The sequence below is a fragment of the Aplosporella prunicola genome (assembly GCF_010093885.1).
Source record: "Aplosporella prunicola CBS 121167 unplaced genomic scaffold K452scaffold_16, whole genome shotgun sequence".
Taxonomy (NCBI): domain Eukaryota; kingdom Fungi; phylum Ascomycota; class Dothideomycetes; order Botryosphaeriales; family Aplosporellaceae; genus Aplosporella; species Aplosporella prunicola.
Window position 1 is genome coordinate 278,268 of NW_022983544.1, and position 11,664 is coordinate 289,931.

General features: G+C 57.7%; 5 protein-coding genes across 5 annotated transcripts; 4 read left to right on the plus strand and 1 right to left on the minus strand.

Annotated features, from left to right (window-relative positions):
• Positions 1 to 56: 56 nt before the first annotated feature.
• Positions 57 to 1,292, plus strand: K452DRAFT_288640 (uncharacterized protein). The gene is made up of 2 exons (XM_033540701.1): positions 57 to 205; positions 259 to 1,292. Exons 1-2 carry the CDS (start codon positions 92 to 94, stop codon positions 1,240 to 1,242), a joined length of 1,098 nt encoding a protein of 365 aa, XP_033396272.1. The 5' UTR covers positions 57 to 91; the 3' UTR covers positions 1,243 to 1,292.
• A 171-nt stretch (positions 1,293 to 1,463) lies between these two features.
• K452DRAFT_273186 (uncharacterized protein) lies at positions 1,464 to 2,979 on the plus strand (the record flags this gene model as incomplete). Its single annotated transcript, XM_033539134.1, has 3 exons — positions 1,464 to 1,646; positions 1,707 to 2,435; positions 2,494 to 2,979. The coding sequence occupies 3 exons, from the start codon at positions 1,464 to 1,466 to the stop codon at positions 2,977 to 2,979; spliced, it is 1,398 nt and encodes a 465-aa protein (XP_033396273.1).
• Positions 2,980 to 4,712: 1,733 nt separating this feature from the next.
• K452DRAFT_288643 (uncharacterized protein) lies at positions 4,713 to 6,795 on the minus strand. Its single transcript, XM_033540702.1, has 6 exons — positions 6,531 to 6,795; positions 6,439 to 6,471; positions 6,284 to 6,378; positions 6,213 to 6,232; positions 5,061 to 6,158; positions 4,713 to 4,972 (listed from the first exon to the last, which is right to left on the minus strand). The coding sequence occupies exons 1-6, from the start codon at positions 6,564 to 6,566 to the stop codon at positions 4,947 to 4,949; spliced, it is 1,308 nt and encodes a 435-aa protein (XP_033396274.1). The 5' UTR covers positions 6,567 to 6,795; the 3' UTR covers positions 4,713 to 4,946.
• Positions 6,796 to 6,977: 182 nt separating this feature from the next.
• Positions 6,978 to 9,022, plus strand: K452DRAFT_288645 (uncharacterized protein). Its single transcript, XM_033540703.1, has 2 exons — positions 6,978 to 8,131; positions 8,348 to 9,022. The coding sequence occupies exons 1-2, from the start codon at positions 7,019 to 7,021 to the stop codon at positions 8,768 to 8,770; spliced, it is 1,536 nt and encodes a 511-aa protein (XP_033396275.1). The 5' UTR covers positions 6,978 to 7,018; the 3' UTR covers positions 8,771 to 9,022.
• Positions 9,023 to 9,106: 84 nt separating this feature from the next.
• K452DRAFT_230078 (uncharacterized protein) lies at positions 9,107 to 11,132 on the plus strand (the record flags this gene model as incomplete). The annotated part of the gene is made up of 5 exons (XM_033537075.1): positions 9,107 to 9,160; positions 9,225 to 9,312; positions 9,392 to 9,630; positions 9,691 to 10,881; positions 11,013 to 11,132. 5 exons carry the CDS (start codon positions 9,107 to 9,109, stop codon positions 11,130 to 11,132), a joined length of 1,692 nt encoding a protein of 563 aa, XP_033396276.1.
• Between the last annotated feature and the right edge of the window lie 532 nt (positions 11,133 to 11,664).

The following is an 11,664-nucleotide window of genomic DNA, read 5'->3' on the forward strand; positions in this document are numbered from 1 at the left end:
CAGACGCCAACGACCTGCCTGTCCGCGCGCCGACTTTTCCAATCGCGCTCTCTCTGCACACCCCAGTGTCCAGCGCTCATTGACGCTCGCCATGTCCGCGTCCGCTGAAAAGGCCATGCGTGTGGCCGAACATGGCCGCCACATCTTCATCTACTCCAACATCCGCACCAACCAGGTCATCTACTCCCTCAACCGCTCTCTCAACGTACGCCTGCCCGGCCCTCCGCCTCCCCAAAGCCCCATGCTAAGCCCGCGCAGAACCACTCGTCTTTGCAGCAGCTAGTCTACGCCGGCAAGAAAACCGTCCCCGCAAGCTTGCGCAAGGACGTATGGCGCCCCTTGGCGACCGTCACCTTCCCAAGCCCTACGCAGGGCATGACCGCTTACAATCTCCTGTTGCAATTCCGGAAGCTCCATGAAATGCACTGGGACACCGGCGAGTACCCTATGCTGCCGCCCGATGTCCAGAAGAAGCTCAAGGAGACTGGCAATCTGCCCACGCGCAAAGAGCGAGCAAAGGTCATCATGGATCAGAAGGCAAATACCGTCGCGGATTTGGCTGCTGTGCTGGAAAAGCAGAACCAAGTGGGCGAGAAGCAGAGAGCGGAACTTGAGCGGAAAAGTGAATCTGCCGCGAAGCTGGAGGCGGAGTTCATGAAGCGTCTGGAAATGAAGGCTGCAGCACTCGGAAAAGCTGAGGGGTTTGAGAGCGCCGCGAGCGAGCTCGAGTCGATGGACCCCCTGGACAGGCTCCCAGATGGCAAGAGAAAAGCGCGGATAACAGAGATTAACCGTCTCAAGAAGATTGCGAACTCTTACAGGCTGGCGGCTAGGCAACTGGAGCGAATACGCGCCGGGGAAGTGACCGCCAGAGAGCTTTTGGACCAGAGACTCAAAGGGCCAGTCCCAAAGAAAGGTTGGCGGCGGAAGCTGATGCTTCGTGATGAGAGCAAATTGGTGCCCTTCACGAGCGAGGGCGTCAGCGTCAGCTGGGCGGATATCCTGGACGCGCAATACGCCGAGAGCTGGCCGTCTGGAGTGTTGCACGGTGTGCTGGATCAGTCGAGGCACACAGCACCCAAGCCGCAGCAGATTCTCCCGAAGCACGAGATAGCGGCAATTGAAGAGGCAACAACCGAGGAGGCAGCAACAGTGGAGGCAGCAACAGAGGAGGCAGCAATCGAGGCCGCAGCAGCAGACGAGGAGGCAGCGCCTAAGCAGGCAAGCCAAGAGGCGCGTTAGGAGCAGATAGCACGATGAGTAAAATACTATAAAACATGTTATAGCTAGAACATTGTCGTGAGTAGCACTGCAATCACATGCGCGCCTGGACAGGATTATGTGAGAGGAGTTGGGAAGGGGGGTCGTGCTCATTGGTTGCGCCGTGGGTCCTGTAAGATGATTTTCGGCGAGCCAGTTCACCATCTTGCCCGCTCACCCTTCCTCGACCCTCGCAAGCGACAATGGCTCAAGCCGCGACCGAGCCCTTTCCTCCTGTGCACCCGGTGCGCAAAGACGCCAGCGCCACTCTGAGCAGCGGCTCGCGCCGCCGCAGGAAGTCTAGCAACCTCGGCGACGACCCCAGGGGAGACACTTCGACCATAGCTTTAGCTACCGCCTTTGACGGCCAGGCCCCGGTCAGCGGAGTATGCCTCCTCGCCCATTGCTTTGCCTGCGATCCCAGCTGATCCTCTTCTCCTTCGCAGCGCACCCCGGACAAGCATGGCCGGCACTCGAAGCGCCGGCGGACAAAGTCCCTCCTGAGGCGCTGGTGGAAGCTGTCCATGCGACACACCTGGCTCAACCCGCTCATCCTCTGCCTGATCATCGTCTCTCTCTACCTCGTCAGCCCCACGCCCGAAAACCCGCTGCACGCCGCCCTGTTCCTGTCCTACCCTCTCCCGCGCGCTCCCGACGCCGACCCCTCCACTCCCATCCAGTATGGCAAGGGCGCCAAGGATTTTGCTTTCGTCGGCTTCTATATAATCGTCCTCTCCTTCACCAGGGAGTTTCTCATGCAGCGCATGCTTCGTCCGTTGTCCGTCTACGCCGGCATTAGGTCGCGCGCCAAGCAGGCCCGCTTTATGGAGCAGGTCTACACGGCCATATACTTTGGCATCTTTGGTCCGTTTGGCTTGTACGTCATGTCGCGCACGCCCGTGTGGTACTTCAACACCGTCGGCATGTACGAGGGCTTCCCACACAAGTCGCACGAAGCCGTGTTCAAGGCGTACTACCTTCTCCAGGCCAGCTACTGGGCGCAGCAAGCAATTGTTCTGCTTTTGATGCTTGAAAAGCCGAGAAAGGATTTCAAGGAATTGGTCATGCACCACATCATCACGATCGCTCTGATTTGGTGCAGCTACCGTTTCCATTTCACCTACATGGGATTGGCCGTCTACATCACGCACGACATTAGTGATTTCTTCCTTGCCGTGCGTTGCCCACGCACCGTTGTTTACACATTGGAACAGCAGGCTGACAAGTTAACAGACATCCAAGACTCTCAACTACCTTGACTCGTCCTTGGTTGGCCCTTACTTCGGTTTCTTCATTTTCGTCTGGACGTACCTCCGTCACTATGTCAACCTCAAGATCCTCTGGTCCATAGTCAACGGTCAATTCTCGTCCATTGGTCCTTTTGAGCTGAACTGGGAGACTCAGCAGTACAAGTGTTGGATCTCGCAATACATCACATTGGCACTGCTCAGCAGCCTACAGGCCGTCAACCTCTTCTGGCTCTTCCTCATTGTGCGCATCGCGTATCGGTACGTCGTTACCTGGGGTGAGGAGGTCAAGGATGAACGTAGCGAGTACGAGGAGAGCGACGTCGAAGGCGAGACGCCCGAGAAGAGCTCCAACGGTAAGGCCGTCGAGCCTGCGCCTCAAGTCCTTCTTAACGGCGAGCCGGTCGAGGGTGAAGCGGCTACGACCGCTACCGAGCCTGCGGCAAACGGCACACAGCGCAAGGGCCGGTAAAACAGACGCGCTTCGAGTATTTGTTCACCAAATGATCCGCGGCCGCCAAGAGGCTGGGGGGGGGGGGGGGGGGGGGGGGGGGGGGGGGGGGGGGGAATGTGCAGTCCCTCCTTCATTCGAGTGGCTTCGCCGGGGATGGTAATGCAACACTCCTTCCATGACTCTTCCCCCAAACATGCCTTTGTAACACGACAAAAAATATTTTCTGATGCAATCACGCCTTTTTGATGGAACGGCATTCCTTTTCGACTGTACAATACCTTCATCTACCTTCGCTTCCACATAATAATTGGAGTACGTACGTACGCCAGAGCCCTTCGTTTTTTTCTTGTCGCAGCTCGGGCGCTCCTTTTGCGGGTTGGCTTTCCTGGGCGCCTTGACGCTCCAAAGCAAAGCAGACAACGAAGAGCATTTCCGAGGCTCTTATGAATCTACGCTGCGGAGGTCGGTGCGTTAATAGTCTTGTGTTGATGTAATTTAGACGGTTTGTTCGGCTCTTTTTGTGTCTTCCTTCTTCTGCGGTACGATAGGTGCTTCTTGCCCTTCTTCTTCTTTTCCCGGGGGTCGATGGGCTTTCAAACTCGGTCATGGAAACGAAACTGTATGTGGGTGATGAAATGGCCGGACGTGTGGAGGAGTCGGGATGGCTTCCGAAAGAACATAAAGAAACCATGACGGTCATCATGATTTTTGTTTTTATTTGTCTTTGCGCTTGTTAGGATGGCATGCACGTGGGAAAGAGGTAATTATACACCTCCTGACCTGGACTCGCCCTTCACCACGCACCCGCCCATAAATAATTAACTACCCCTCCCCCTCCCCTCCCCCTCTCCCGCCCCGACTCGCAGCCCAGACCACCGAAAGCTCTCTCATGCCCCATCCCAAGCACACGGCCCCGCTGATCCGGTCGGCGATCGCCCAATTACGTACGTGGTACGTGGTAGGTAGGCAGCAACCCGCGCGGCGTGCTCTCTGCACAGTCTGTACGTGGTATGTACGACGTAGGTAGCTATCAAACACCTCTCTCTTTCTCTCTCTCTCGTCACCATTCCCTTGGCCGAACTCCCGGTCATAGGGATAGGGATAGGGACAGGGATTGTTACGCCATTAGCTTGTAGCATACACATACCTAGGTAAGACACACGCACACACGCACCCAAGCGCCAGATCGACAAGACCAAGACCAAAACCCAAAAATAAAACAAAGCAAAAAACGATGAGCCCACTCATCTTCTGCTACATAGCCCCAGGGCCCCTCCGCGCATCCGCATCCGCAGCCGCTGCCGCTGCCGCGTGCCGCGGACCCCGCTGCCCCCGAGCCTGGCCTACCACATAGCCTGGCACCTACCTAGGTACTAGACTTCCGCGGAAGCACCTAACGTAGTCAACCGTGGCCTGGGACATCCATATCCGCCCCAGCTCCCGCGTCTTGTCTTGTCTTGTCTCGGAATACTCTCAGGAACAGAGAGAGAGAAAGAGAGAAAGAGTGGATAGAAAGCTCGGCTCGGAGCTCGGAGCTCAGCTCCACCGGCCAGCAACGACCTAGTGGGAGTGAGCAGCAGCTGCGTTGGCGCGTTATCTATAGCACATGGAGTAGGGGGGAGGGGGCTGAGCGAGTTAGTTGGTGGCTGTGTGGAGTGCTGAACTGTACACCTCGAGCGAGAGTGAGAGTGTGTGTGCACATACGTACGCTTTGGTTCGCGCAGCTCTGAAGTAAAGGCAAAGGCAAAAGGTCGACGACATTTCTTCTTCTTCTGCTCAGCTGCTCAGCTACACCGCGGCACGGCCTAGTACTGTGAGGGGGATAGTAGTGTATTTATATCACACGAAAAAATAGGCACTCGGAGCGCGAGAGCTATCCGACCATGCGCAAATGGGTACTCCAACGAACGAGAAAGAGACAGTACAGCTTTGCCCGATGCCAGCCCTGACGCCTTTGATTCAAACGCAACACTCTCCATCTATGTCTATGAGTTCAGGCGCACGTAGTTTCCTACAAAATAAAGTGTGTTAGCAGATGTTATTCTTTCTCGTCGCTAGCCAATGCCAGCGCTGTCTGTGATGACCACGGAATGCCTTACCAGGAAACTGTCCCTGTTTGTACCCAACTTTCCCGATCCACCACTCATTCACGTTCTGCGTCCGCGTGATAATCTCAATTGTGTCGCCCGCTGTAAAACTAAGATCGCCTTCCGCCTGCGCCTCGTAATCGTACAGCGCCGTACACGTCTCCGGCGCAGGCACGCCGCTTAAGCGCGAGGGCTTGGGTTTGGGTGGCGGAGGCGCGGCCTTTGCCTTGGCTGCCGCGCTCCAGTTGCTGCCTGTGCTGGCGCTGCGCTTCATATCTGCGCCGCCTGCCGCCAGGCTGGTTTGTATCGTCGGCGAAGCGAGAGCGGGGCTGTATGCGGGTGGAGGCGCCGTGTCGGCCGAGTCCATGGTCAACCGGCGACCGGGTGATGCCGTGCGGTCCTCGATGGCGAGTTGTGCCTTTTGGCCGTACTTGAGCTGCGGCGGGCGCTTGATTCCACCTGTGGTCTTGAACTTGACAATGCCAAGCGCTTCTGCCTGCTCCTTGATGTCGCCGCGAGCCTCCTCGAAACCGGCCTCGATTTCCAGCTGAAGGTTGAAGTAGCCAATGTCCATGGCCTGCATCTTCTCGTGAAGCGTATAGAAGACGTTAAGCTGCATGTAGTAGAAAGACTGGAAAAGAGGCTTGATGAACTCGCGCTCCAGCTGGAAAAGCTTGGGCATCTCATCCTTCATCAGCTCGTTGAAATAGTTGTATTCTTGCGTCGCCAGCTCCACATCGTTTTCCGCCTTGTATAGAGCCTTTTCGTCCTTGAGCGTCTTGTCCTTCTTGTCCTGCAGCTTCTTGAGCGTGGCGCGGTGCCGGTCGTAGTCGAGCTGCTTGTGATCGCGCTTCACGGCCGCCTTCCGGATGACCTTGATAATCTCCAATAGTTCGTCGGCGGGCTTTATTACGCGCGACTCGATCATCTCGAGCTCGGGTTGCAGGGTTGCCTGCAGGTCTCGCACCACAGCCTCATACTCCTCGCACGCGCGGATGCCCTCGGGATTCCCTTCCTGCACGAACGAGTCCGGATCGGATACGCGTCCGGATATGGGCTTGTAGATTTCGGCGCAGGCGCGGGAAAACTCGATCTGGTGTTCAAGCATGCCTGCGGACGAGGGTCAGCGATCTGCCAGGGTCCGAGGGCGGTGAGGGCCAGTACCATTGATGGCGTCAAAGTATCTGCATGCGTCAGCAAAGGGCTCAGGCGGAACGATGGGCTGGGTGCTTTACTTCTTGGACTGCTCATGTAGCTTCTTGGTCTCCTTTTCCAACTCTTCAAAGCGGCGCTCGGCATCGACGTAGACGGCATCCTTTGTGATTTCGCCCTGGGCAGAAGAGGCACTGTTAGGGACACGGGCGCTCATGGGAAGTGCACGGCGACTCACGATGTTGAAGCGCTGCTTGACTGTTTGCGGGGCCTGGCGGGACGGGCGTCAGTTGAGTTCAGACAAGAGAAAGTGAGTGGGTATGCGCTTACGCGGACGACGCCCTTGGTGAAGCCTTTCCAACTCATGGCGCAAGGAGTTTGTGGGTTGTGAAAGTGGGCGAGCTAGCAAAGAGAGGGCAGGGTTCGTTGTTACATATGAGCCCAAAGCGCGGCAGGTCGATGACGAAGGCGGCCGTGGCTTGGGTTTTTGCCAAGGACTTTGCTGCGGCTTGTGCTGCGTTCAGCTTTGGGGTGGCGCACGCAGCAGTACTCGTAGTAAAGGCAACAGCATTTAATTAATAGCCATGAGTTTATTGATTTTCCATGGAGGGGGGAAGTTGGTCCATTATCCCTTGTCGGGGGCTCATCTTGCCGTGTGCCGCTTCCTTCCAACCTAGCAGCGGGCTGCGGATGCCCTCGGCATCGTCACCCGGCCCGTGCTTCCCGCAACTTATCAGATCCTCGCTTTCGCCCTCGCTTCCCACCCTGTTGCTCCACCCAAGCTAAAACTTCTTTCCCTTTCCCCTCTTCTTTTCAAAATGTCCTCTCTAGCACCATCTGCTGCGAGGCAAGCTCTCAAGCTCGGCGCCAGGAGGTTTCCTTCCCATGCCCTGCCCAGGAGCTCGTTGCGCGCCGCCACCGCACTGAGTGGCGACGCCCGCCGCACCTACGTCTCCGAGACCAAGGCCAACAATGCCACCGTCAACGTCGACACGGCCATCAAGGCCGACCAGAAGGCTTTCCTCAAGGAGACCGGCGTCAGGCCCAAGGATGCCACCATGCCCTCGACCGGCATGAGCGCCGACGCCATGATGAGTCCCTCTGCCGGCATCCTCAAGCAGGCCACCGTCATGGACGCCGGCACGCGCCCCATCTACCTCGACATGCAGGCGACAACTCCCATGGACCCCCGCGTCCTGGACGCCATGCTTCCCTTCTTCACCGGCCTCTACGGCAACCCCCACTCGCGGACCCATGCCTACGGCTGGGAGACGGAGAAGGCGGTCGAGCAGGCAAGAGCGCACATCGCAGCTCTCATCGGCGCGGACCCCAAGGAGATCATCTTCACCAGCGGGGCAACCGAGTCCAACAACATGAGCATCAAGGGCGTTGCGCGCTTCTTCAAGAGGTCCGGCAAGAAGAAGCACATCATCACCTGCCAGACCGAGCACAAGTGCGTTCTGGACAGCTGCAGGCATCTGCAGGATGAAGGCATCGAGGTCACCTACCTCCCTGTCCAATCAAACGGTCTCATCAACCTCGAGGACCTGGAGAAGGCCATCAGGCCCGATACCGCGCTTGTCAGCATCATGACCGTCAACAACGAGATTGGTGTTGTGCAGCCGATAGAAGAGATTGGGCGGATTTGCCGCGCAAAGAAGATCTTCCTCCACACTGACGGCGCTCAGGCTGTTGGCAAGATTCCCATCGATGTCAACAAGATGAACGTTGATCTCATGTCTATTTCCGGACATAAGATCTACGGCCCCAAGGGAATCGGTGCTTGCTACGTTCGGAGACGGCCAAGGGTCAGACTCGACCCCATTATCACTGGTGGTGGTCAGGAGCGCGGTCTCCGGAGTGGCACTATTGCTCCTCCTCTCGTTATTGGCTTTGGCGAGGCCGCGCGGATCTGCAAGGAGGAGATGGAGGTAAGCATCAATTTCCCCTATTCCCTCATCCCGCTTCCATATGATTATTTTGCTTTATACATGCATGGCTTTCTGAAGTGCGTCGGGGAGTCATACGGTGCTTGCACCGTACCTCGAACACCGTGTTGCCATACAGCAGGGGTTATGATTGGAACAAGAAACTCGCTGTTATTTTGTGATTTGCTTTCTTGACTGCAAGCTAACGATTTACCCCAGTACGACACCAAGCGTATTACCGCTCTCTCTACGCGCCTCAGGGATGGCCTCCTTGCCATGGAGCACACCACCCTGAACGGTGACCCCACTCGTCATTACCCGGGCTGTGTCAACGTCTCGTTTGCGTATGTCGAGGGTGAGTCGCTTCTCATGGCCCTGAAGGACATTGCCCTGTCCTCCGGTTCTGCCTGTACTTCTGCATCTCTTGAGCCCTCGTACGTCCTGCGCGCGCTAGGCAGCAGCGACGAGAGCGCGCACAGCAGTATCCGCTTCGGCATTGGCCGTTTCACGACCGACAGTGAAATCGACTACGTCCTCGACGCGGTCAAGAACCGTGTCAACTTCCTGCGTGAGCTGTCGCCTCTCTGGGAGCTTGTGCAGGAGGGCATCGACCTCAACACGATCGAGTGGAGCCAGCATTAAATCTTCTTAACTGTGAATAATCCGGTAGTGCACCGTTTACTTGAGCTTACGATTGGCGACTGGGGACGGCGTTTTGTGTGAATATCAGGGAGGGACTCTCGTTACGAGCGGATTGGACAGTCAGTCGTGACGTAGCTTTGAGAGGGACTTATGGGCCCTCATTCTCAAATACATGACCAACCTTTTATGAAACTTGTACCTTGGTGGTGCTTCGGGCGAGGGGATAAAACAAATATAAATACTGTACAGGATCAAACAACTGACTCGCACCCCTCGCGCTCGTGCGCACCCGGCCGTTGTCCCGCATCTGACGTCTGAACATCACCACCACCAACCATGCCCCCAGTCAGCGACCGAGTGCTGAACTGGCTCTACAGCGTCCTAACAAACGTACTCCCCCGCCACCCCCGCGCGCGCCCTCACGGCATCCGCTAAGCTCCGTCTGGCCCTGCAGGAATACCTCGATGTGAAGCGCACCTACACCGACGTCGCCGACGCGCTTGGCCAGTACCCGTCGCTGGCGCCCAAGACAGAGGTTTACAGTACGCACGCGCATGCACGAGCTCCACCCCGCACTCGCATACACGAGATTTCCGCGCGCTGACAGAAGGGCGCGCATAGCCTACGAGAACGGCGCACCGGCCCTGCTCCTGCTCGTCAGCGGCACCGTGCCCGTCCAGTTTCGCGGCGCGGTCTACAGATTCCCGGTAGCGATATGGGTGCCGCAGGCGTATCCCAGGGAGCCGCCGATGGTCTATGTCGAGCCGAGTCGCGACATGCTGGTTCGGCCGGGGCAGCACGTCAGTGCGGATGGCAGAGTGTACCACCCGTACTTGAGCGGGTGGGGGCAGTTTTGGGATGTGGGTGGAAAAGGACCCCTGGTTGCGGCTTCCTCAAAAGTGCTGACCCTTCCGGCGCAGAAATCCTCCCTCGTCGACTTTCTTACCGTCCTGCGCGGCGTCTTTGCGAAGGAGCCCCCGGTCGTCGCCAAACAGCCAGAGCCCGCACCACCAGCGGTGCCCCCGCCGCCAGACGAGTGGAGGCGCTCCATGCAGCCGCAGCCTACCATGTCTCCAGCACCCATGAATCAGGCCACGCCCCCTCCGCCTCCACCAAAACCCCCTAAGCAGGTTGAAGGTGTGAACGGCAGCCCATCTCCATATCCTAATGGTCATGTACAACAACAACAGCACCAGGCAGGTCCCCCACTCCCACCATTGCCTCCCGGTATGGGAGGACTGCCGAGTTATGGACAGCAGCAACACATGCCTCAACGGCAAGCGAGCCTGACAGAAAGGCCTCTACCCCCGACGCCGCAGTCGCAGATGCAGACTCCACATCCATTCCAGGCAGCACAATTCGAAAACGGCACCCCAGCAAGCCCCAACTTCCCCCACGGCCAATACGCGGAACCGCCGCTCGCAAGATACCAGCAACCGCCTCCGCTGCCACCGCAACAAGCGCCATACTCTGGATCCCCGGCTCCAATGCCACCGCAATACGCCGGTCCCCCTCTACCGCCCAATGCCCAGTACCCAGGGAACGCCTACCCGCCCCAAGCCGCGTACATGCCGCCCGCTGCGCAAACAGCGGCACAGCCCGCACCCCCAACCATGGACCTCCTCACCTCGCCCCTCGACGTAACGCTGCCGTCGCAAAACGCAGACGCAACGCCCCTCCCTGTACCCCCGGTGCCGCCGAACCCGCAAAAAGACGCGCTCCTCCGCGCGCTGTCGACGGCGCTGCGCGCGCAAACAATCCAAGCAACGCAGGACAACGCGGCGGCGATCGCGCCGCTGCAGGCGCAGCAGGCTGCGCTGCGGGCCGCGCACGCGAAGCTCCAGGGGGAGCTGGACGCGCTGACGGCGCTGCAGGCGACGCTGGACACGAACGAGCGCGTGCTCCGCGGGGCGATGGGGCAGGCGGACCGCGTCATGGAGGAGGCGCGGGGGCGGACGGTCCCGGACGTCGACGACGTGCTTGTTGCGCCTACCGTCGTGGGCGAGCAGCTGTGGCGCGTCGTTGCTGAGGAGAGGGCGCTGGGCGAGGCGATTTTTGTGCTTGGACGGGGGCTGGATAGCGGGAGGGTTGGCGCTGAGGGGTTTGTTAGGGTGAGTTTTTTGTTTTGTTTTCTTGCTGTTGTTTTGTTGTCCCCTTTCATTCTTTTTTTTTTTTTTTTTTTTTTTTTTTTTTTTTTTTTGAGAGAGTGTATGCTAACACCACGTGTGCGCGCGCGCTACAGCAAACAAGAAGTCTAGCCCGCGAGCAGTTCCTCAAGAAGGCGCTGATCAAGAAGATAGCGAAGGGCATGGGGCTGGACGAGGACCCGCATGGCGTGGGCGCGAGGGGGTTCTATTCGTAGATATGATGGCTGGCTGGCTGGCTGGTTGCGGGGGTGAGTGTACGATGCAGATGGATGCAGTTGCGGAGGAGTGGAGTGTGTATGTATGTACGTGTGTGTGTGTGTGTGTGTGTGTGTGTGTGTAGATATGAGCGGTGGCGGCCAGACACAGACAGACAGACAGACAAGATCACGAACATGATCATGAATGAATGTATCATGACCTGACCTGCACACATGCACGCGCACGCGCACCAGTTCCATGAGAGATAAAGAGGGAGAGAGGGAGAGGGAGAGGCTAACGGTGGTAGTGGTAGTAGTAGTACATAGTGGCAATCCGATTCAACCAAGCCGATGCCGCTCCACGCGCCCGCTCTACTATCCACTCGTACATACGCAGGCGAGGACGGAGGGGCGGAGGCAATGCCTGTCTGTCTGTCTGTCTAGCTAGCTGCCATCATTAGCCGAGCTAGCTAGGTAGGTATCAAAGTTAAGAAGAAGAAGAAGAAGTAGAAGAAAAGGAAATGAAGCAACAGGAACAACAGAATAAAAA